A 15,209-nucleotide genomic window follows, 5' to 3' on the forward strand; every position below is an offset into this window, starting at 1 on the left:
GACTCTGGGTTTATAAACAGAAGAAAAAGAGCAGTATTGCCCAGATGGTAAACAGAGTGTAAGTGGTCATTTTTCTTAATACTTCAGTGGGATTCATATTATTCATGGCATCAGCATTGCTGCTGGGTGTCAAAGAGCCTTAGGTGATTACGCAGGGTGCTTGCTAGTGAACAAAAATATTTGCAAGATACATCAACAGTCTTGTTAGTGAGCCGAGTGTCCCCATTATTCTTGCTGATTCAGATACAGACCACCTAGAAGGCTCTCTGAAACAACATTCAATTTGAGTGTAATAAAAGTAACCTGCAGTTGAAATAGTCAGCTCTCAGTTACCCAAAGTAAGGGCAGGAAGGGGAAAATGCCCTAGCTAAAACAAAGTGTATGTAAGGTAGGATGTGAGAACATGTATGATCCTTTTGCCTTTGAGAAGCATAAGTTATTTTTGCAGTAGGCAGAGCTTTAAATAGTTTTAAGCTAAAACTGATCTAGTCTAGAAAGAACAAACCCTTTGCAATTTCTCTCAAGTCAGTGAGCTTTCCCCAGATATCCCAGTTTACTGGATTATCAGTTGCTTTTTTATTTTTTTTCTTGCTCAGCTGCAACAATGAAATAAATGCGTGTCCTTCCTTTTATGCTTCCATTGCTCTCCCTCTCATACTTTGCGAGGGGAGGGGGAAGAAAAGGGGACCTTTTTGCTGTTGCTTTAAATAGCATGGTATTTAAACTGCAGGTGAATAAGAGTAAAATAAGATAAAAATGCAAAAATTATGTAACCTGTAATTTGACTGTAATTTTAATGTTTATGTTTTCTGACTGCTCATTCAATAGTTGCTCTGTGTAATGAAATTTTGGTTTTTGTGTGTTTGTGCATGTTTCTGAACTGCAGTGGCCTTGTAGTCTACTCTGATGGACCATTAAACTTGGACCACAAGCCGGAAGATATGTCTGAACTCTTCAGACCTTTTCACACCCTTCTAAGAAAAATAAGGCAAGTAATAGAAGGTTGTTGTAACTGCATCTTTTCTGTAGCAAAAGTTAGAGACCTAAATAGTAGACCTAAATATCTAGAAAATTATTTTTGTGGTTACTATGTTAACCATAAGTTACATGTTTCCCTTCATCTACCTGATGGGTACCTAGTTTTCATTTCACTGGAGTTTTCTGAACTTTTTGTCTCTTTGTGACATTTCCCTGTCTCTGAATATCATTTTATTACATTTCAGTTTTTCCTTATGGGTAGATGATATTAAAGGTGCAGTTTATTTTTGGGAGACCCTGTTTCTAATGAGCATCAATGTTTCTGTTTAACTAGGCTTATTACATTTTCTCAGTATGTCATGATGCAGTATTCAGATCACTTTTAATCTAATAGAAATTGCTGTAAGTTTTTCATATTGTGGTCTTGTTTTTAAAGGGTGGATCATTTTATATGTACCTCTTTTCGTAGTGCTTTACTCTAAATAACCATTAAAGATAGGTTTTTTGGCTTAATTTAAGTGTAAAAGACACTAAGGTAAGTTTTTCTCAGTTGAGGTCTTTAAAGGACTGATTTGTTATTTTGGAGGAATCAAGCTATATCTTTCAAGGATCTTTATATGCAGTGCACTTTTAAGGTGTTTTGATCTGGGTATTTAAATCCATGGACCCTAGCCTTCTATTAGATTTTAAATTTCTTATACTAAATGCAAGTTTCATTCCTATAAATCTCTAGAGATGGTTTGGCAAAAGTTTTTTTTTGTTCTTATGTCTAATTTTCACCTGGTTATCTCCATTGCTGTCTGCCATTATGATGGTTTGATGTAAGAAGAATTTTACATAGACAAAGGTCATCTGGAAGAGAGTAAGCTATGCAGTAATCCATAAATTAGTCTCCTTTAACCAGTTTAGAGAGGTGAAGCATTTCCTGCAGGAGAAACTAGGCTCCATCAGGCAGGGAGTGGTCCAGAGAGGAGCCATTTCTGAAGTCAGCTTTTATAAATGTCCAAACCTACATTCATTTGTGCCCCTTACAGATTTTTCCAGTATTTCTGTATAGAAGAGATACAGTTTTATTTTTTGGTATGTTAATGATACTGATCTTAAAATCTCATGATTAAAAGGCGCACACTAATGCCACTGTTTCCCCTATATTTTGAGTGATTATGCTTTTATAAAAAACTAATTAAAAAAGAAACACATGAGTTGCAAAACTTAAGTTAGTAAAATCGTGAAAAAAACACAAGAAATGATACTGAAGCTTAAAAAGTCTGCGTAGTTTACATTAACGATACCGTATTCATTCCCAGGGTATGGCTGTTACAGAAATTTTCACCGTTGTATTCTACTGGATTATTAAAGCCAAAAATACTTAAAACCTAATATACTCCTCGTAAACTTTATTTTCTGCTTACTCCTTACATTTTGTAATATGGAAAATGAAAATCAATGAAGTCAGTTTATTGCTTAGTCCGTTTAATTTTTAGTTACTCAGAACTTAATGGTTGGGTTGAAAACACATTAGTAAGATGTTTATTTGTTCAATAACAGCACTTTCTAATGCAGCCTTTAAATGAAAAGAATCTTTTAGTCTCGTTTCTGGAAAAAGGAGTTCTGATATACTCTAAGGTTTATGTCATATTTATTCTTTCAAATAAGCATTAAGAAATGTGATTTCACTTGTCGAGGCAGACAAAGTTCACGCAGTGTCCTTAGTGAAACAGTATTTATCAGAGCTTTGTGAAAAATTAAAGCAAGCTAAAATGTAATGTGAAATTACATCTCAGTGATAGCCTGGAGGACTGAAGGAATGTCAAGGAACCCCCCTGAAGAATTTGAATATATGAAAGAACTGGACTTAAAAAACTTTAGTAATAATCTTCAACAAAGATGAAATGAGAATAAAGAACAATGAAATACAAATAAGAAATAAGGAAGAAGATGTCTGAAGCACCGTATTGTACACAGCAAATCCTAAGTGTACAATATAACGTATTTATGAAGTATAATGAAATTAATTAAAAAAATACCTAAACTGTCTGGATTTTCCTTTTTCAAAAAAATGACAGTTTTTTAAACTCATCAAACTGCAATTCATGCTCATTGTGAATGTTCACAGAAACCTATGAGGGAAGATAGAATAAGATATTTGAACTCCTCTCTAGCAAAAAGGGAGCAATTTTTTTCCAGGAGTCTCCAGTACTCCAGTTCCTGTCACCAGTAGCTAAAGCATGGAAATAAACTCAAGGAGTCTTCTGTTAAAATATTTACATCCTATATTTTAGTCGTATGCCTGTTGTAAGAAAAAAGAACAACATCTTGTGATCACATCCCAGTAAATTTCTTCACAGAGTTGAGTAAGCTGTAACTTTTTTGCCAACTAAGTATTTTCACTCATGGAATAAACCCAAATATACAGCTGATAATTTTGTTGTATTACAGGCTGTTTTTAAGCTGAATATTCTAAAACATCTCTCCTATTAAATGCTACTAAAGTAGAGAAGTACTATAGTAATGCAGATCCACATACTTAAATCAGAACTGGCTTAGGAAATATCTATTGGCTAGGCAAATCAGTTATATTTTTGGTGTCTTGATGATTGGAAACTCTGAAAACAATACAGGTTGTTGTATGTGGAGGCTCTCTGGTAATTAGACTAGGAATAATACTTTTAACGGCTACTTTATAACCAAGAGAATCCAGAGGGGTTTTTAGTAGGGTGGAGCAGCAAGCAGTGAGTTGAAATATTTTAATTAAAATCTGTACAAGGTGCTTGTGTTAATTTTGATTTAGGTATAAATAAAATATATTGAGTTATCAGTCGATTAGCATTGGTATGTTATATGTACTATCAGTGCATAATTACATAATAGTATTATCTCAGTTCCTTTTAAACTAAGACGTTTACATGGTTTCTGCCAAGCTACTATAGTCTGCCTAATAAGTATACAAAGCATGTCATCTGATATAAGCACGGACATTTAATTTATGTACCTGTCAAAGTGAACATTCTTGTGATAAAATACTACCTATACTACATATACATTTATGGTTGCTATATGCAGATTCTAAAGGCGAGCAAATTCAGGATTTTGCAGAACTCTGCCTCTTTTTTCAAAACCCTCCGCTCAGTTCGTGCTTGTTTTTGGACCCATTAGAATTGATGGCAAAGTTCCTGTGGCCTTTAGTTGTGCAGAATCAAGCCTTTATCAAAGAATCACACCACTTTAAGTGCACTGAAACCTTTCCATATCATTGACTAAAAATGTGAAGTAGTAATTCATTATCAACATGCTTTGGAATATGTGAGGGGTTGTGAAACTCTCATGCTTTTAAGTGTGCTGAGTGATTGCGGGAGAAGTTGTTAAAGCTTTTCCGGGATGGTTGCATTTAAAACTGAGTTGATTCAAAACTCTTTTGCAATAAAGGGAATACCAGTGATTCTCGCTATTTATGACTGTGTTTCTCAGTGGCGATCCATGGAGTCCCCCGGCCTTCTGGTCTCCTGAACTTTACTCACCACTGCAAAGAGAGATCAATGTAAACTGCATTCCCATCCCTGCATCATCATCATCTTACGCTAGCAACTGCATAAACGCAGAGAACTGAACTTCAGAATTGGAGCAGGCAATAATACCACCAGTAAAGACAACAAGACTGTCAGCTGAGCTCATTGGTTTTTGAATCAGGCGTTATTTACTTATCCTCAAAACTGCAAACAGTTGTTCTCGAATTGGGAGGTGTTATTGTCAAAAATGAAGAGTTCATTACCTCAGTCAATGAAGTTAGTCATTTGACCAGAGTATAGCAAAGACGTATTTTGAGGGCTTTCAGCAGCCTTCGGCTTTAGTGTGAATATGCGAAATGCATGCCCAATAGGTCTGAGGTTTCCCTAGAGCAGTTAGGCTTTCTGTGCTCTCGGAATGTAAGTCAAGTAACTCTGGGCAGCCAGACATCAAGGAATCCAGACTGCTGCCGTAGTATCTTCTGGAGACTAAATAAAACCGTAGATTAGGTGCTGAAAATCGGAGGATTAAATCTTGGTAATGAAAAGTGCCCAAGGAAAATCAAATTACGCTGATGAGCTTTGATGGAGGGCAAATTCTTTTGAATGTTACTCGTACAGTTTGTATTTGTAGACGTTGTTAATTTTTATCTCGTGTGTTTAGAGAAGGGGGTGTGCTTGTGGTAGATTGAGCGTAGCTGACTTTTAAGCAATTGACTGTCGTTCAAGCAAGGAAAATTCACCAAGGATTATTGTATTCTTGTATATGCATGTGCATCTTTATGCCACCTTGATTCAGAAATCCCTCAGCTATGGCTGTTGGAAACCAGGAGGGTACACTCAGCAAGTGTTACTGTGTGCTTCTCGTGTTCTTGGGCTCTTCCTTAGAATCTGCTGTTAGAGGCAGGTTTCTGTACTTGATGGACTTTGGCCTGACCCAGAAGTACCTTATATTTTTAATGTATTTGCATAGGTGTGGAACAGGCTTAAACCTATCGCTGTTGTGTTTCTGCTTAGTCTATTTTTAGAAAATTTTGTTTCTAGAATCCAACATTACTTCAATTGACTCTGTTTCAAAGACTGCAGATCTATTTAAAAAAAGGCATTTCTGTAAAAGTCATTGACACCTGACTATCCATATTGCAAAGCCACATGTTATTTTATGTTTTTGTTGCTTATACTAGTATAATTCTTTAAAAATAAATAATAACAGAGCTAGTTTTATGTTTAAGTTAAAAATAAACATGGCAGCGTATGGTTCACATTCTGTGATGCCATTGAAATGTTTAATCTCTTACAGACACTGGTTACTGTGTATTAATTAAAAGATCTGAGAAATGAGATAACAACATTATATACTGATTAGACAAAAGAAAGTGTAGATTTATAGCAATACTTACTATATAGCTTTGGTAGATAAGTGGGTCTACAGAAATTGCTCGTTATCCTTTCTTACGAATGATGGCTGAAAAAAATGTCAAACATTGAATTCGAAGTTGCATATGGAAGGATTTAAATAAACACTCACTTCTCTGTTAAAGACTGTGGAGGTAGGTGAAGGGTGCAGGATATGACCTATATTGTGCATTTGCTATTATAAGGTACTTCTTAAATACTTCTAAAATTTTCAGGGTCATATGTTAACTCTTAATGATTTTCAAAAAAAGAAAATCCGTGTTTTTATATAAACATGTTAATGATATGGAAAGTATATAACTGTAAGACTGTATACACCACACTTCGTTCTGAGCTAATCGTCATTATCTAAACTTCTCTTGAAAATGTTGGAAGCAGTTCTTGGCAGATGCTAGTTTTATATGCCGTTTCCACTTCAGAAGCATAGGGTAAATCAAATTCAGACCTAAAATTGAAGTGCTGCTGCATCTGTGGATTTTGTTTTACTTATAAAACACTTTGGGCATAACAATCTTAAATGACAATTTTTTTAGAGCTCATATTCCAAAATTGCAATACTCGGGACCCTTGATAAGGTTGGATATACTGTATGTCTCTAGAAAATGCGGTTTAGCAAAAGCCTAAATGTTGGCTTCTGTGCCTGCCTGATTCTTCACATCACCTAACAGCTTAGCTACCAAATAACTGAGTTACTTATCCGAGATGGAAGAGAACCAAGTTCCCATCTCTGTTTCAGTGAGTATTTCTAAAGAAGAAAATTTTATCTTCTCTTAGTTTTCATGACCAAATGAATCTGTAGTTGAATGCAAAATAGAACTTTTGTCTATCGGAGATGTTAAGAACCACCGCTGGTTCGCCGTGGTGCTGTAGTTGGGCCGTGTTCCTTGAAAATGGGGAAATCCTTCAGGTAGAGAATGAGCTGTATCCAGTTCTCCCGCATTTTGGGTGAGTAGTTTAAACTCTCTGATATTAGATCATCCCTTTCTCTTGCTCATGCTAAGACCTATCCCAGTTCAATTTTGGAAAGAGAGACCTAGGTGCTCAACTCAGGAGTTGGTTCAAAGCTGTGACTTGCCAGGAAGAGGTATATTCATGTGATTGAAAATACAGTACCGTGGTCATTTTGTTAAGTGTCTGATCCTTCCTTTACGTAATAAGAGAAATCTGGATGCCTCAAGTGGGGTGTTAATTGTTACAAGCACAAATTAGGTGATGCCTTCTGAGAAGTCAGTAAAATGAGGGAGCCCAACGTTTGAAGTGACAGAAATCCTAGTTATGTCAATGGGGAAAAAAACGGCCCTTGAGAGAAGCCGCAATCATTGGCCAGAAGGTGGAATAGTTTAATTTTGCTAGAATTCTTTCTTTAAAAGACGTGCCTCAACTTGACGAAAACATTATCAGAAAGTAAGGGAGAAGGGGAATACTTGTTGAAAGGAAATTCCTCTCTTGATAAATTTTTGCCATTGTTGTACTGATAGGAAATAGACAGGGCTATCCCATTTATGTCTAGTGATTCTTTCAAATTGCAGCGCTTTGGATGATTTATGCTTTCATGAAATAACTACAACCAAAATTTCTGTTGCATTTTCAGAACTGGAAGAGATTTTTTTTTTAAACACAAGTAGTACTGTCATTTGAGCGTATACTGAAGCGACTCTGTTAGTGTTAACTTTGCAGGGGTTTTTTTTGCACTTCATCTTAATTTTGAGTTCTTTTAAGAAGTTGACTGAACTTAAAAATAGATTAATGGTGTATTCAAGATCAATTAGTATACTTGCAACAGAACAAGGTATGCTTTCTTTTTTTTCCACACCAATCAAAAAAAAAGTAATGAAATCCCTTTAATACGTTAAATGTACTATTTAATATTTTAGCAATTATATTTATGTGCAGACATCATTCTTTAAAGGATCAAAGTGCAAAGAATCACTGAGAAGAAGAAATAGAAAACTATCCACCTATTTTTTCTTTAAGTATTGAATAGGTGGAAAAAAATAGGTATTAGTACCAGAAAGCAGAAGAAAAATAACTATAACCTTATTGTAATCATGAAGACCTGCAATAGTTTTTAGGAGGACACAGAATAGATTAGGATGTCTCCAAAATGTTAAAATATGTTGTCTGTTGAAATCTGAGACTCTTAAGACATCAACACTGCAAAAGTGATATTGATTATTTTTAATGAATTCGTTTGATCTGATAATGTAATGCTGTGAAACTTCAACTGCACTCTTTTGTGCAATAATTTTCAGGGTCTAGTGCTAAAGATTTTTATGCTAATCAAAGTCAAAGTTGTGGAATACAAAAAGCACACAACAAAATTATCTAATGTGTGTATTACTGTCTCACTCTGAGCAGAAGGGAGGGGGAAGGTCTGTTTTATTTTTGGGATGTGTTTTGAGTTATTGTTTGGCTTCATTGCAAGGATGTAGATAATCTGGTAGCCTACATGTGCAAAAGTAATTTCCAATTCAGGCATCAGCAATCAAACGTGTTTTGAATTTGAATACAAAATACAGCTTGGGTTATACAGCTGAAAGTCCTCTGTGCTCCTGAGGTTACTTTCTGGATTTCTTTGCTTACTGTAAAAGCTTCTGCAAAATCTGTAACGTCGGTGTCTCTGACTGTAAATGCAAATTCATGCGTGTATTTCTTTCTTTTTAGGGATCTGCTTCAGACATTAACTGAGGATGAACTGCACACGCTGGAACGTAATCTCTGTATCTCTCAAGATGTGGATTTTCCTGTCAGAACAGATCCTGAAGTGCCCTCTGTCATTACACCGGGCATAACTGCAACTTTACCTGCAAAGGAGCTTTCAGCAAAAGCGGAAAACACAGAGGCTGAGCTCGCTTGTTCTATGCAGTATGATGAACAGGAGCTGGAACAGCTGAATCGGATGGTACACAGAGTAGGGGATGAAATGTCTTCTCTGCTTTCCCCTCCAAGCATCTGTCAGTCTCCAGCTCACAGACCTAGTTTAAGAAACAGTTCTAGCACAGAGGCCTCACCAACGAGACACCACCTTGACAATTTAACTGATGAAGAAGACAGAGTGTTTTTTATGGATGACTTAGATGGAGCAGGAGAAGCTCTTGCTGGCTTGGATTCAGCAAATGATACTTTTGCTTGGGTGAATAACCCTTGCCACAGTTCAAAAGAGAACCTGCAATATAGAGATGCTCTGCTCTATGAGAATGGTCATCAGACAGAGGAAACGTTGCTTCTGAAAGACATGGGAAGTGACTTAAGCAATAATAACAATATTGAAGATAGCAAACAGAGGTCTGGCATCTCAGTTCAGAATTCATGCAGCTGTTTAGAAGGTCCCGATTCACAGTTATACCTCAATGGTTGGGATGCATATGCTGATGATGCAGAAATGGCAGAAGTGATAGCTCACAGGACAGGTGGAATGAAAATATCTGCTACTGTAATATTTAATCCTAAATCCCCCTCTAGCTCAGAATCCCCGGTAACAACTCCAGAAGCAGCTATCGGTTGCGTTGCTGGATCTGCTAATCCATTAGCAAATGAGGATGAGAATGAATCCCATAAGCTCAGTATAGCTGCCACAAACTGTATAATTAATTCCTGTGTGTGTTGTGGCAGCTGTGAAGACAACAGGGAGGACAGTGTTGAAGGTTTAAAGACTAAGCATTCTGCAGGAAGTGTGGTAAATGCTTCATATACTTTAGTAAAGTCTAAAGAAATGGACCATGTAGATAATTTGGACAGTTCAGTCCCTGCACAGGAAACATTAAAACCTGAAACTTCTCCTGCTTTGCTAGCAGAAAGAGACTTTGGCAGAGAAGAGCAGAAACTGCCAGTCTCCTCTAAGTGCCTGGCACATTCCTCAGGTTCACAGGTAGGAGCAGAAAACGAATCACAGGGAGAAGCAGAAATCATCTCAAGTCAGCAAAAGAAATGGGAGAAGAGAAAGCAACCATGTGAGAAAAATATGGAGAACAATGAAGACAGTAGCAGTGAAAGGATAGCAAAGGAAGACATCAGGTCAAGATCTAGTTCAAGGTAAGAGCAACTTGGGGTTTTAGTAGTGAGATTGACATATAAGATAAATTTCTATATCCTTATACTTTAATGATCAGTGTATGTTAATGTTGATTTTAATGGGAATAATGTGCTGCAGGCTTAAGGAATTTTTGAATATACTTTTTTTTCTGAATGCTTTCTATTGGACTGCATCAGTTTTTTTGGAAACGTTTGTAGAACATTTGAATTCTAAACGTGTAATGTCTCCATATCATTGAAATCTTAAGAGTGTAATGTAACAAAGGGTGCATTGCAGCTAAACATTACCTGGCTGATTACATGGCCTTTTTATTCTTTTTTTTTTTTTTTTTTTTTTGGGGGGGGGGGGGGGAAGAGTGCACAGATGCTAAAAGTTTGCTTCTGCATTTGTTGACAGAGTTAAATTGTGATCTAATCACATCCCAACTTCATTGTTACCTTAGCTCAGTTTAAGAAAACTTACTTGATTGTGTTGCCTGTGGGCATGGGTATACGCATGTGTACATGTGCATGCACATGCCAGAGGAGGCTAATGAAGACTGTAGAAGCAGCTTTTAAATCCCTTGAACAAATTCAACCACAGCTGACAGAAGAATACAAGTCATGTTGTCATTAAGGTTTTGCATGTCCTGTGAAAACAAGCAACCAGATAGCAGAGAGAGACCATAATAATACCTGTCTTGAAGAAAGTGTTGTGCTTCAGCTCAGCTTTGTTTAAACATCAGGGACACCTTATGACAGTTTATATTCAAGATATATTTCTTACACACAAATCTGTAGGAAACTAGATTTCATTTGTTTTACTGTTTACGGGACAACTTATTTTGTCATGAAGTCTGTCAGTATGAAAGGAGAGGGGAGAAATGAGGTAAAAGTTATGGTTGTTTTCTGTATTTCTGCTACAGTTCACTACGCGTCGTGCTCTGTCAGTACTATGAAGATTGTGTGTCTTAAGCAGGATTTGTCTTTTTGTTATACATATACAGAGTTCAGAATAACACAGTGAAATAGCTTATATCATGAAAGATTACCACAGTATAAAGGCTACAGTAATAAAAATGTATTTAATAACATACCCATTGAATTATGGAATATGTTACTAGCAGTGGAAGTAGAATCCAGAGTTCTCTGATCTGGAGCAGTAGGTCAATAGCTGTTGCTTAATTCCTCTTACGTGTGTAGCACAACTTACTGTGTGTATAACTGTATTTTTGAGTTGGTAACTATTCGTCTTCCTCAGAATACTTATGTTTTAGGCTTGCAGGTATGATCGTATTCAGAAATACCGGATGAACTTCATTTTAAGAAGTAATTCACAAATCCCTTTGATATTTTGTGCATTTACACCACTTTAAGTGGAATGTTGTTTAAAAATAATTACTGTGTAGTTAATTTCAATGTCTTGATAAATTATACATGTATTACAAAATGTCAGAGAGACCAGTTTAGTACTTTTTGTACCTGGGCATGATATTAAGCGATATTCGGAAGAACAGTTCTACAAAATGTATTAAAATGATATATGAGCTTATTTTTTAGGTTTATGTATATAGTAACTGCTTTTTCAAGTGCTTGCCCAGCCTCCTGCTAATATCGTGTAAACACTTTGCATGAAAAATGTATTTTTACAAAGCATTGTGTAGATTTGTGTTTCTTTGTGTGAAGATTCTAGTCTTTTTGCTTTGGAGCTGGCTCTTAACAGCTTCATTTAAGGGCTCCTAGTTCCTGTTTTGGAAGAGATGTCAGTTCCTGTCTGATCTGTTCATGCCATTTGTGATTCTGTAGAATCAGTCACACCTTCCCTACATATTCTCTGTTCCAGGTTGGAAAAGTCGCACACTACTTAATCATTCCTTGTACAGAAGTTGTCCCAGAACTTTGATCACTCCTGTTGTCTGCCTCTGAACCTTTTTCATCTCTGCGATTTACTTTTAGAGATAAGGGAACCAGGTGCATAGTCAAGGTATGGGCAAACCATGGATTTGTCCAGTGGCCTAATTGTTTCCTCTTACTTTTCTAATGATTCCTAATACTTGGCTTTGGATTTTTGCCAAGCAGTGACCTGATGGTTTTTCTGAAGTTTGCTGTCAAAGCCCCCAAAACCTGCTTGTCAGCTCAGAGACGCCACTGTTCCATATGTGAAGCTAAAACTGTTTCTCCCCGTGTTTATCACACTGGATTTCTGTCATCATACTGACTCTTTTAGATCTTGTGCAGTTCTTCAGTCTGCCCTTTTTCTTACTACCCTGAATAACTTTGTATCACTGATAAACTTTCTGATCTTACTGCTCTCCCCCTTCAGATCATATATGAATATTAAAACCCTCAAGGCCCCAGGTTATCTTTGCTGGTGACCTCCTGCCCTTCCGAGAAGGAGTCATTTAAAAACAACTCCCTATTCATGGTTGAGAACTATCAATTGATGTTGGGACCTTCCGTGTTATGCTATAGCTGCTTAGTTCTCTTAAAAGCCTTTGCTTTTGCAAATATCAGAGGTACTCTGATATTTGGGGGGAAGTTTGTAGTCAGCATGGATTTACGAAGGGGGAAATAGCCCATCTGATAGCCTTCTGTGATGAGATAACTGGCAGGGTGAATGAGGGGAGAGCAGTGAATATTGTCTACCTTGACTTTAGCAAGGCTTTTGACACTGCCTCCCATAAAATTCTCATAAACAAACTGACAAAGTGGGGGGCTGGGTAAGTGGTCAGAGAGGTGGATTGAAAACTGCCTCAACTGCCAGGCTCAGAGGATTGTGATCAGTGGCACAAAGTCCAGCTGGAGGCCAGTCACTTGTGGTATCCTACAGGGGTTGATACTGGGACCAATATTGTTTAACATCTTCATTAATGACCTGAATGATGGGACTGAATGCACCCTCAGAAAGTTTATAGAGGACTCAAAATTGGAAAGAGTGGCTGATACACCAGATGGTTGCACTGCCATTCAGAGGGAGCTCAACAGGCTGAATAAATGGCACAGAAGAACCTCATGGACTTGAAAAAAAGGGAAATGCCAAGTCCTGCACCTAGAGAGGAATAACCCCATGCACCAGGACAGGCTACAGGCTGACCTGCTGGAGAGCAGTTTTGCAGAGAAGGACATTGGGGTCTTGGTGGACAACAGGCTGAGCATGAGGCAGCAGTACAGGCTTGTGGCAAAGGCAGCCAATGGTAGGCAATGCCTAACGGGCAGCAGGTAGATTGTTGCCAGCGGGTCAAAGGAGGTGATCCATCCCATCTGCTCAGCATTGGTGAGACACGCTTGGAGAGTTGGGTCCAGGGTTCCTCTCTACAGGAGAGACATGGATTTACTGCAGTGAGTCCAGCAAGGGGCCACAAAGATGATGAAAGGCTTGGAGCATCTGACATAGGAGGAGAGGCTGAGAGGGCTGGAACTGTTCAGCCTGGAGAAGAGAAGGTTCGCGGTGGGGATCTTATCAACGTGCATAAATACCTAATGGGGGGTTGCCAAGAGGGCGGACTCTTTTCAGTGGTGCTCAGCAATAGGACAAGAGGCAATGGGCATGGATGGAAATATCGGAAATTCCACTTGAACGTAAGAAAATGTTTCTTCACTGCGAGGATGGTTAAACACTGGAACAGGTTGCCCAGAAAGGTTGTGGAGTCTTCATCCTTGGAGATACTGAAAACCTGAACGGACATGATCCCAGGCAACCTGCTGTAGCTGACCCTGCTTGAGCAGGGGTTGGACTGGATAATCTCCAAAGGTCCCTTCCAAGTCCTTGGAAAAAAAAGTCCTTTTTATTTTTAGAGGTTGCCACCTTTAAACTTCAGTTATCAAGAGAATTCTAAATGAGAGGTTGATAATTCATCTGTTTCACTATTGAATTCTCCTAAAATTCTTGGGTGGGTATTTTTGAATATTTTTTTCAATATATTAATGTTCTTCTTGTCCATTGTCACCATAGCCTCTTCTACAGTTATCTTATTGATTGTCTCTCTATTCATTATTTAGATTTCAGTGTGTCTGTTACTAATTGGCAAGTACTATTCCATCTTTTCATAAGTGGGGAAATAATTAAGAATTGAGGTATTTTGTTATTAATTTATTGTTCTTTTATTTGGAAATGTTCTGAGATTAATTCATTCAGAATATTTTGTGTGAGACAAAGACATATCTGTTGGGGTCTTTAGATTATATAAATATGTGTGTGTGTGTATATACACACAGATTTAGTTATTACCTGTGAATCACTAGTCATGTTATTGGGGCGGGGAGAGAGAGTTCAGTTACAAAACAGAACGTGGACCTTTTCTTACTCATGCTGCCTGTGTGGTGACTAATCGCTGCTTTTCAGTGGTATTTTTAAATAGGAAGATCATATTAGGCTTCTGCGACTGTTCCCTATTACATGCTTGTGAAAGCCAACTTAACCATAGGGGAAATGTTTGAAACAGTAGATTATTTTTAGAATGATGGACTCATTAGCTTGAACAATAAGCAATCTAATATACATGGAATAGCTGCAGGATATGCTGCTCATTCATCAAATTGATAAATATTTACTTTCAAGTTATGGTAAGTCAGCAACTAAGAGAAGAAAATTTTCATTCCCTTGTCTGAATCAAGGAGCTATCAAATGTGCACATTATGACATAAGCTGTTTCTTTTCAGAGAATCATTTTTTTCTATACAGTGTGACATTATTTAAAGGTATACTTTCAAATATCCAATCAGGTTTCCTGAAATTAATCCAGAACCTTGCAACAGTGCATGGCTTTTGTAAATGGCCCGAGAAGCCAGATATTTAGGATCTAGCCTCAGTAGCTCAGTTGGTAAGTTAATGTTCAGTGAAGTTTAACATACACGTTAATACTCTTCTACTTAAGATTTGTGCGTTAACATGTCTTTCCAACTTTGCTTTTTAAGATGGAGCTGCTAGCTGTTAATTTATGATCTCTTTCTCCATTATTTGCTTGCAAGTATCTTGAAAAAATCAAACACAATGGGTACTTGAGTCTTGGGCAGTGAGATTAATGTCATGCAAATATGAGAAAAGTGCTAGCCAAAAATATAGTCAGTATCTGACTGATACTAGGGAGAGTGTTAAAAAATAAAGGCTGTCATTTAATAAAAAGCAAACTGGTAAAGGGGGGAAATAATGTAAGAAGAACAATACAGGACAAAATTATGCCACAAAGTAGCATTTGATATTTGGAGGTAAGAAGGGGGGACATAAGTTAACATCGGAAGAATGTTTTAGATTTGTATCTAGTATTCCTTCTTTTTAAACTGGAAGGCAGTTGTACAGATTTT

General features: G+C 37.3%; 1 protein-coding gene across 6 annotated transcripts in view; it reads left to right on the forward strand.

Annotated features, from left to right (window-relative positions):
- ZFYVE28 (zinc finger FYVE-type containing 28) overlaps positions 1-15,209 on the forward strand; it is a 170,685-nt gene that overhangs the window by 117,925 nt on the left and 37,551 nt on the right. For all 6 annotated transcript variants that reach the window (XM_068943548.1, XM_068943546.1, XM_068943547.1 and 3 more), the window contains exons 7-8: positions 887-988; positions 8,562-9,929. In XM_068943548.1, the coding sequence (XP_068799649.1) occupies positions 887-988; positions 8,562-9,929 (1,470 nt within the window). The remainder of the gene's footprint in view (positions 1-886; positions 989-8,561; positions 9,930-15,209) is intronic.

Source organism: Struthio camelus, chromosome 4, assembly GCF_040807025.1.
Source record: "Struthio camelus isolate bStrCam1 chromosome 4, bStrCam1.hap1, whole genome shotgun sequence".
Taxonomy (NCBI): domain Eukaryota; kingdom Metazoa; phylum Chordata; class Aves; order Struthioniformes; family Struthionidae; genus Struthio; species Struthio camelus.